This window comes from Vicia villosa, linkage group LG5, assembly GCF_029867415.1.
Source record: "Vicia villosa cultivar HV-30 ecotype Madison, WI linkage group LG5, Vvil1.0, whole genome shotgun sequence".
Lineage (NCBI taxonomy): Eukaryota > Viridiplantae > Streptophyta > Magnoliopsida > Fabales > Fabaceae > Vicia > Vicia villosa.
The window spans coordinates 149669402-149679918 of NC_081184.1; the positions used below are offsets into that span (position 1 = coordinate 149669402).

The 10517-nt window shown below is 37.7% G+C and overlaps 1 protein-coding gene across 1 annotated transcript; it reads right to left on the minus strand.

Moving 5' to 3' along the window:
• Positions 1–1990: 1990 nt before the first annotated feature.
• LOC131605726 (uncharacterized) lies at positions 1991–10002 on the minus strand. The gene is made up of 5 exons (XM_058878050.1): positions 9942–10002; positions 9785–9860; positions 3639–5333; positions 2666–3374; positions 1991–2587 (listed from the first exon to the last, which is right to left on the minus strand). The coding sequence occupies exons 1-5, from the start codon at positions 10000–10002 to the stop codon at positions 1991–1993; spliced, it is 3138 nt and encodes a 1045-aa protein (XP_058734033.1).
• Between the last annotated feature and the right edge of the window lie 515 nt (positions 10003–10517).

Genomic DNA, 10517 nt, shown 5'->3' on the forward strand with positions numbered 1-10517 from the left:
TTTCGGTTCTCGATACGAAGCGAAACTGCACTCATAAGGGAGAATTATCAATTATGTATCAGACTAGTTCGCTACAGCGAACTTCTGTTCGCTACAGCGAACTCAAACAGAAGTAAACTTTCTTCAAATCCAGGTCTGTTCGCTACAGCGAACTCCCAGTGAAGCCCCGATTCGCTACAGCGAAGGAAAGTTCGCTACAACGAATAAATCAACTCAGCTCCCAAGTTTATTCGCTACACAGTTCGCTACAGCGAACCATTCGCTGCAGCGAACTCTGCAAAACAGCAAAAATGCAGAAACGCATTTGGGGTTCCCAAGCCCCAAATTTTAACATGCAGCCATTGTTAATCAAATAATAAGCTATGGTAAGCATACATATACTCATTATTACCAGAATGGAGGGTTAAACATGCATTTGTAGGATCATTGAAGCATTTACTCTCAAAAACCCTTAACCCCAAAAAAATGGCATAAACCCAATAGAATACCCCAAAGTCTCTATCTATGAGACTCACCTTGAAATTAGAGTAGAAGAAGCTGCTAACAGGTTGCTTGATGATGGATCAGGGCTGTGATGATGATCTCTTGAACATGCAAGGTGGAAGATGAAGATCATAATGGGTCTCTTCCTCCCTCCTTCCTCTTGTTTCACGCTCTTTCTCTTCCTCTCTACAAAATCTTGTTTGTTTCCAAAAGTGGAGGATTATCATGCCTTCCAAACAATTCCTAAGTCCTAATTTAAGTGGACAAAGACTATAATACCTCTCACACACATATTTAGTTTACTTCTCAATACTTCTAAATATATGGTAGGTATAACATAACTCTAAAAGTCCTCCACTAATTACTCAATTAGTAGACTCTTAGGAAATATTAATACCGGGTATTACATTCTCCCCCCCCCCTTAAATTAGAATTCGTCCTCGAATTTGAAAACTTACCAGAATAGGTGAGGATACAACTCCCGCATCTCCGATTCTAGCTCCCAAGTAGCTTCGTCGGGACGCGACTCTTCCCACAACACCTTGACAAGGGGTATCTCCTTGCTTCTCAATGACTTACTAGCATACTCCAGAATACGACACGGCTTCGGTTGGAAAGAAAGATCTGGTTCAACTTCAATTGTATCCGGTAGGATAGGATGAAACGAATTCGGCACAAACTTCCGCAACTGAGACACATGGAATACATCATGCAACCCAGATAGTGAAGGAGGCAACGCTAACTGGTATGCGACTTCACCTATCCGTCTCATGATCTGATAAGGTCCTACGTATCTCGGGCTAAGCTTGCGTGTCTTAAACGGTCCTTTCAATCTCAACCTCGGAGTCACCTTCAAGAACACATGATCTCCTACATCAAACTCCAATGGTCTCCTTCGTTTGTCCGCATAACTCTTCTGTCGATCTTGAGCTTGTTTCATCTTATCTCGAATCATCTTAACCTTCTCCGTGGTTTCTTGAATTATCTCCGGTCCAAGAATTCCTTTCTCACCAACTTCAGACCAACACAACGGTGATCGACACTTCCTCCCATACAAGGCTTCATATGGGGCCATACTGATACACGCGTGATAACTGTTGTTATACGCGAATTCTATCAAAGGTAAGTTATCTTTCCAACTTCCACCAATTTCCAAGATACATGCCCTCAGCATATCCTTAATGGTCTGAATAGTTCTTTCTGTTTGCCCATCTGTCTGAGGGTGGTTAGAAGTGCTCAAATTCAGATTTGTACCCATCTTTTGATGAAAAGATTTCCAAAATCGGGAGGTAAACTTCGGATCTCTATCTGACACAATGCTAGAAGGTACACCGTGCAATCTCATAATCTCCACTACAAAAAGCCTCGCAAGGTGAGAAACCTTGTGAGTTGTCTTAACCGGTAAGAAATGCGCGGACTTGGTCAAACGATCCACTATCACCCATATAGAGTCATGCCCACCCAAGACTCGTGGTAGTCCCACAATGAAGTCCATGGATATACTGTCTCACTTCCAGACAGGAACATCCAACGGTTGTAGCATACCACCGGGCCTTTGGTGTTCTATCTTCACTTGTTGACAAATCACGCACTGCTCTACATAGTTAGCCACATCTCTTTTCATACCGGGCCACCAAAAATTCCCTTTCAAGTCTTGGTACATCTTGGTTGATCCGGGATGAATGGTGAATTTGCTCTTGTGAGCCTCGTCCAAAATTAACCTCCTTAACTCCGCGTCATTTGGCACACACATCCTTCGTCCAAAAACAATGAGTCCATCAGATGTACGAACAAAATCTGGAAGGTTTGCTTTAGCTTGCAATTCTACATCATTCCACTGTGCTTGACGGATCCTTTCCCGCAACTCATTCTCAATACACAAGTTACTAATCAATACACCCGTTGGTGCCCACTCAAATTGTAAATCCAAATTTCTGAACTTCTCCATAAGGCCAAACTCCAACATCATCAGTTCTGCAACTTTTATCTCCTTTCTACTCAAGGCATCGGCTACCTTATTAGCTTTACCGGGATGGTACTTCAAATCAAAATCAAAGTCCTTCAAGTACTCCATCCATCTCCTCTGACGCCTGTTAAGTTCCTTCTGATCAAAGAGATACTTCAAACTCTTATGATCGCTAAATATCTCAAAGTGAACTCCATACAAATAATGTCGCCACACCTTGAGTGCGAACACAATTGCAGCGAGTTCAAGGTCATGAGTAGGATAATTCTCTTCATGAGGTCTCAACTGTCTAGATGCATAAGCTATAACCTGTCCATCTTGCATCAACACTCCACCCAAACCTTTCTTAGAAGCATCACAAAATACTTCATAAGATCGGTTTGGATCTGGGATCACCAACACTGGAGCTGTAGTTAGTTTCTCCTTGAGTTTCTGAAAACTCTTCTCACATTCTGAATTCCATTCGAATGAGACTTCCTTCCTTGTAAGTCTGGTCAAAGGTAATGCCAATTTGGAAAATCCCATAATGAACCTCCGATAGTAACCTGCCAAGCCTAGGAAACTACGGACCTCAGTTGCATTCTTGGGTCGTCCCCAATTTATTACTGCTTCTACCTTTGAAGGGTCTACAGCTACGCCGCCGCCAGATATGACATGTCCAAGAAACTTAACTTCGGACATCCATAACTCACACTTACTAAACTTGGCAAACAACTGCTTTTCTCGAAGAACCGACAGCACAATCCTCAAATGCTCCATGTGCTCTTCGATAGTCTGAGAGTAGACCAAGATGTCATCTATGAAGATTACCACGAACTGGTCCAAATACGGTTGGAACACTCGGTTCATGTAATCCATAAAGACAGCAGGAGCATTGGTTACCCCGAATGGCATAACCAAGAACTCATAATGACCGTATCTCGTCCTAAAAGCAGTCTTAGATACATCCGAACTCTTAACCCGAATCTGATGATATCCCGACCTGAGATCAATCTTCGAGAACACACAGGCTCCTTTCAATTGATCCAGGAGGTCATCAATTCGTGGTAGAGGATACTTGTTCTTTATGGTTACCTTGTTCAGCTGACGATAGTCGATGCACAAACGCATACTACCATCCTTTTTCTTTACCAACAAAATTGGGGCTCCCCATGGAGAAACACTAGGACGAATGAAGTGTTTCGCCAACAACTCTTCTAGCTGACTCTTTAACTCTCTTAGCTCTGCAGGAGACATCCTATAAGGGGTAATCGAAACTGGAGCGGTACCCGGAACAAGATCAATAGAGAATTCAACTTCCCTTTCCGGCGGAAGAGAAGTAACATCATCCGGAAATACATCGGAAAATTCACACACAACCGGAATCTCCAATACACTCTTCCTGTCCTTGGAGTCCGACGTAAGAATCAAAAGGAAAGACTTCTCTCGAGCAAAAAGGTAATTGACCATGTTAACTGTACCTTCAAGAAGATGTTCAATGGCATTGGTTGATGTAGTTCCCTCAGCAGGAATGAAGATAGCCTTCTCTTTACAACCGATGTACACCGAGTTAGGTGACAACCAGTCCATTCCCAGCACCACATCGATCTTCTTAAGCGGTAGACAGATAAGGTCAATCAAGAATCTACGACCATTGAAGGTAATAGAACAATCCTTGCAAACTTCTCGAGCTTCTTCTACGTCATCAGTAGCTGACGAGATAATCATAGGATTCAGGAGAGGACTTGCTTCAAAACCAAGTCTCCTCGCACAATGATAGGAAACAAAAGAATGTGTTGCTCCACAATAAACTAACACAAACAAGGGCTGATTATTAACATAACACATACCAGCAACAAGATTGGTGTTCCCTTGAGTCTTCCTGGCGTCCAAGGTGTAAACACGACCTTTAGTCTTTTCAGGAATATCCGGAGCTGCACAATCTTTCATAAAGTGACCCGTCATCCCGCATTTGTAACACTTCTTTGAATCTGTTGAGCAATTACCATAATGCTTCCTATTGCACTTGCCACATTGAGGGGGCTGAGTAGAGCGATCCCCATAAACTGGTTTCTTCATTGTTGGAGAATTACGGGGTCTCAAATGCTGCCCCGACCTTCCTTGATCCCTACGAACCGGCTTGTTCTGCTCTCTTTCCTCCTGAACCCTCTTCAATGTGTTCTCAGCAACATAGCATTGCCTCAAACACTCAGCATAAGTAGTAAACTCCCTTTGAGACACACTGTGTACAATATCAGCATTCAGCCCCATGAGGAACTGATCAATCTTCCATAGCTCGTCTGGTGCATAGGCAGCTTGTCTAGAATAAGCAGCCATGTCCTCAAACTTCTCAGCATATTCAGACACCGACATGTTTCCTTGCTTAAAGGATTGAAACTCACGCTCCTTCAAAGCACGCACACTGTTGGGATAGTACTTCTCCAAGAACGCCGTCTTAAAGTGTTGCCAATCCTTTGGAATTCCTTGATTAGTGAAATACGTAGACTCCGTATTCCACCATCTACCTGCCGGTCCCTTCATTTTCTGAGCAGCAAATATCACTTTCTCTTCCTCTGTGCACTGAATGGCCTGAAATATCATCTCCATGCCATACAACCAATCATGAGCAATAACTGGGTCCAAGCCACCCAAGAACTCTGGCGGATCCATCCGAAAGAAAGCACGAAAGTCAGGCCCTGCTGCAGCCTGAGGAGTAGGGGCAGGAGCGGTTGGTTGTTGCCCATGCATGCCTTGCATCATCTGCATCATCATCTGATTCTGTTGCATCTGTTGCATTATCTGCACCCAAGGCACACCCGTATTCTCAGTTCCAGGCCCAGTCTCCACATTCCTCGTCCTGGGCCTTCCGGGACCTCTGCGTTGTTCAGCCATCTTCCTGTTTGTCCTACACACGGAATCAAGTTGATCAGGCTTAATGCCATAAGTAAGACATAAGGAATCATGCCGACACTACACATATGAGGCAGAATTATGCCGACTTAAGATGTTTCGTGGCAAAGCCGAGGTTCGACCTGCTCTGATACCAACTGTAACACCCCATACATACATTGCCTAGGATATACGTATATGGCATTAAAATGGTTACGGAAAATCGTATAATAAGCAGCGGAAATGGATGATGTATAAGTACGAGTTCAAAAGCCCAAACTGTCATGGCCAAAGTACAAGAGTTCCAACATGGTACTAGTACATATCCATGATACAAAAGATGGTATTACAAAAGATCATAGACTACAACGGAAAGCATCGCCAAGAACATCAACTCGAAGCTAAGCCATCTTACCCTTGCCTCGATCCTGCCTCGAACCACCTGTAAAAAAGAATAATTGGAATGGGGTGAGATTACTAAATCTCAATGAGTCTCCCTATCTTACGGGTTCACTCAGTTCTACAGGGAACATGCAATCAATGCATTCACCGAGAATCCAGGTTGTCCTCACGGCTAGGTACAAGTACAAGCAAGGGTACACCGTCATTGGAAGTCCCATAACTATCCAATGAGGCAACAATAACAAACACCAAGCCAAGTCATCCAATATACAACCCATACCCATGTACGAGGAATCCAAGAGTAAGTTACATGCCTGCTACATAGACTACGCATCCACACCCTCGGTGAGTTACACTCATGTCTATTGTCAAGAGACTTGTACATGCACATCGCAAGTTGATCGGATAAGTCCTATGTGGTTTATCCGTGACGAGTTACAGCGGTGACTTACCTACATGGCTTCATGGCACCGTCATTCACTATACGCCAATGTGGTCACCACAATGTACAAAACGCCATCAAGACTACATGAGCCCACCGGGCGAAAGCCTAGTGATTATCTATGTGACATCACTAGAGGTGAGTTAACCGATAAGTGCATCCTATGTGGTACCACTACCTCACCATACCAAGCACGCCGATGCTATTAACCGCTGGTGGAACGCCTTTGAAGACCCACACAAGCACATCGCAATGGTAGCTCAGGTGCGTAAGACATACCCAGATCACAAAGCAAGGTATCCCAGATCCCAAAGCATGGCACGCACTAAAGATCACAAAGCATTAGTCGTGGTCTTAAGCGATTTACCATCTATTAGTCAGGCCTACTCTGATTCAAGTATATATATAAACACAATCAGGCCACACAGGCAAGGCATCTCCGGACATTCAACCGGAATGAACGGGAAAAGCAATGATCACATCAAAACATAATTCACACATTGTATCACTCAAGCATACATGTATATAAGTAGGATGGTGATCATATCATAGTCTCATACATTAAATACATGCCAACATGTCATACAAGTCATAAGAGGCTTTCGGTTCTCGATACGAAGCGAAACTGCACTCATAGGGGAGAATTATCAATTCTGTATCAGACTAGTTCGCTACAGCGAACTTCTGTTCGCTACAGCGAACTCAAACAGAAGCAAACTTTCTTCAAATCCAGGTCTGTTCGCTACAGCGAACTCCCAACGAAGCCCCGATTCGCTACAGCGAATAAATCAACTCAGCTCCCAAGTTTATTCGCTACACAGTTCGCTACAGCGAACCATTCGCTACAGCGAACCATTCGCTACAGCGAACCATTCGCTGCAGCGAATGAAAGTTCGCTGCAGCGAACTCTGCAAAACAGCAAAAATGCAGAAACGCATTTGGGGTTCCCAAGCCCCAAATTTTAACATGCAGCCATTGTTAATCAAATAATAAGCTATGGTAAGCATACATATACTCATTATTACCAGAATGGAGGGTTAAACATGCATTTGTAGGATAATTGAAGCATTTACTCTCAAAAACCCTTAGCCCCAAAAAAATGGCATAAACCCAATAGAATACCCCAAAGTCTCTATCTATGAGACTCACCTTGAAATTAGAGTAGAAGAAGCTGCTAACAGGTTGCTTGATGATGGATCAGGGCTAAGATGATGATCTCTTGAACATGCAAGGTGGAAGATGAAGATGATAATGGGTCTCTTCCTCCCTCCTTCCTCTTGTTTCACGCTCTTTCTCTTCCTCTCTACAAAATCTGGTTTGTTTCCAAAAGTGGAGGATTATCATGCCTTCCAAACAATTCCTAAGTCCTAATTTAACTGGACAAAGACTATAATACCCCTCACACACATATTTAGTTTACTTCTCAATACTTCTAAATACATGGTAGGTATAACATAACTCTAAAAGTCCTCCACTAATTACTCAATTAGTAGACTCTTAGGAAATATTAATACCGGGTATTACAAGTCCAATTGTTCCAATTTGCCCAATATAATCCGCTCATAGATATAAACGGTCCAATAAGCATTGGTCCAATTTATAGAAACGGCAAGAAGTAATCTCCCCGCTCAGACTGATTTTTTTTCAAATTGATCCAAATCGAACCGAATTACATGTATATACTTTTATAGTTATTTATTTTTATTAGTATGATAAATTGTGTTAATTTATTATTCAATCATACGTATTTTTAATTACTATTTATTAGTTTAATTTATTTTATTTATTTTAATTATTTATTTGTTTCAATCACGATTGTCTTTCTCATTTTGTAATATTAACCTAATACGTTATATGTTATATATTATATTAAATATATTATTTATTAATATTTTTATAATAATATTAAAAAATATATTTTGTATTTTGGATATTCTAAAACCTTTTTTGATATATCATCTAAAACCAAACCACGAGTAAATCTATTTTTGAATCGGATGATTTTTTTTTCTTTAAAACCGATTCAAAATGAACCACAAACACCCTAAAGATCATGTAATAAATAAATATATTATATTTACAAAATTGTAAAAAAAAAATCTTAATATTTATTAAATAAGGATTAAAAAACTAAATTTTAGAATAGCGAAATAAAAAAACTAAAATAAGGGGAACAATGCATTTAAACCCAAATATATAAAAGTAACAAAAGAACAAAAGCAAGATGGTAAGAGATCTCTTTAAATTTAATTAGAGGTTTTGAGTTTGATTTTGATCTTAGACACTTAAATTTTTTTGAAAAAGAGTTTTGTCATCCAGTACAATTCTATTGGACTTTAGGAATTAGTCTCCTCTGTTAAATTCTCCAATTACAGAGCTTCACAACTTATTGCAATTTAATAGACAGATTAATATGTGAAGTAGAACCACAAAGATATTATGTTTCTACGAAGAAAAAGAAGATTTGTCCACTATAATACAGGGGGATTTTGAAGGGAGTGAATATAAGTTTTGATATTTTAAAAATAATTATATTTGTTAAAATATAATCGGTTTAATGTTATTATTTCAAAATTATTTATTTTCTTTCGTGTTAATGTTTTTCTTCTATGTGATTTTTTTCGATTGCTTACAATAATTTATTATAATTGTTATCTACATTCAAATTTTTGTACTTAATATAAATCATAATTATTTGACTTATTTAATAATTGTTTATGTTTATTTATATTCTTTTTTTTTTAATTTTGTTATTTATCCTATCATATTTTCTTTTATATCAAATTTTAAATCAATCATATTTTTATATACATTTTATTGAAAATTTTAAATCATTAATTTTAATAATAAGTTATTTTATACATTTGTTTTGTTAAACGATTCATCATGATTTAAAAGTTTTTATTAGTATATAGTTTAATTTGTATCGGGGAATTTAATCTGAATCAAATATACTCAATATTAAAAAATTTATCCCAAAAAAATATGTATCAATTTTTTACATTTGAATATCATATTAAATATATAAAATTATATTTAAAATCTCTCCCCTTGATCTCTTCCCTTCCTCCTCATTTGAAGCAAATAGACAGACTCTTTATTCTCTCTTTAGTAAAATTAAAAAAAAGTAAATATTAATTAAACAATATACCTAAAAGATAATAGAATGAGTGTCATCAAAACTCAATAAAAAAACACAATCAAATGATTTTCAATATTTAACAATAAAATTTACCATTATTTATATTAATACAACTTATTAATAATTAATGACACCGATCTCTAATTAAATAATTAACCCAACATAAAAGACACAAATATATATTTTAACCTCTTATGAGAAAAAAAAAGCTTAATAAGAAATTTAAAACTAAAAAACAAAACATCTTGAATTGTCAAAATCAAAATATAGTATTCCTATTTCAAACCATACAAATATGGTTATAATAGTGAAACCCTAGTACTAGCAATAGTAATTTAGAATGATAATAACAAACAATCAGCAATAACAATGACAAAAATGATTTGGTGCTTTATTTCCAACAATTTTGCAACGTCCTCCTTTGTAACAATTGTTACTGCAAATCTGATTACAACGATTGTCGTCTACACCTGGAATGCACCTTCCTATGTGATTGTCATAACAACACTTCACCGCACCATCAATTTCCATAGCCTCACCCATTGCTTTCTCGCATCCTGATTCAAATTTGAAAAAATAATAACTAATATGTTTTAAAACATTTTATATATTTGTATTGAATAAGAAAATGTACTCACCGGAGATCAATATGACAACAAGAATAGTGGCAGCAAGAGGTGAAAATCTTATTCTAGCCATCTTCAAGTTATTTTAATAGTTTAGCAGTTGTGCAAATATATATTGATTAAAACCAGTATTGAGAAAAAGTTATATTTATAGACAAAAAATAGTAAAATAATTATGGCTAAAATTGAATAAAACGTATAAGTAATTGTGCATGAAATAGAACAGCAAAAATTAAACAAAGAAAAAACAAGCAAATCAGTTTATGGGAATAAACAGATCTGGTTTTAACGTATTTATTTAATTTAGTGATATGTTTTTTTAGTTCTAATTGATTTCTTAGATGATTATCTACCCAACATCATTGGTGGTTGGGCCCCAACATATTATTAAAACCTAAGATCAAATATTTTTTAAAAGAAAAAATATTAGATTTTTTATTTAATTGAAAAGATTAAACTAGAAACTATAAAAGATATTTTTAGGCCATTCAAACTTCTCTATTAAGATCATTATAATTAATGTTTTTATATTAATGTAATTGATATAGTATGTGTAATTTAATTTGGATCAATTTGTAAAATTTAACC

Bases quoted from the DNA above. Each gene is read 5' to 3' on its own strand.
- LOC131605726 (XM_058878050.1), bottom strand. From the start codon at position 10,002: ATGGCTAGAATAAGATTTTCACCTCTTGCTGCCACTATTCTTGTTGTC. The intron at 5,334-9,784 runs GTGCATTCCAGG...TTCCGTGTGTAG, and splicing joins TATGACAATCACATAGGAAG to GACAAACAGGAAGATGGCTG. The intron at 3,375-3,638 runs GTTGGCGAAACA...GACTGCTTTTAG, and splicing joins AAGAGTCAGCTAGAAGAGTT to GACGAGATACGGTCATTATG.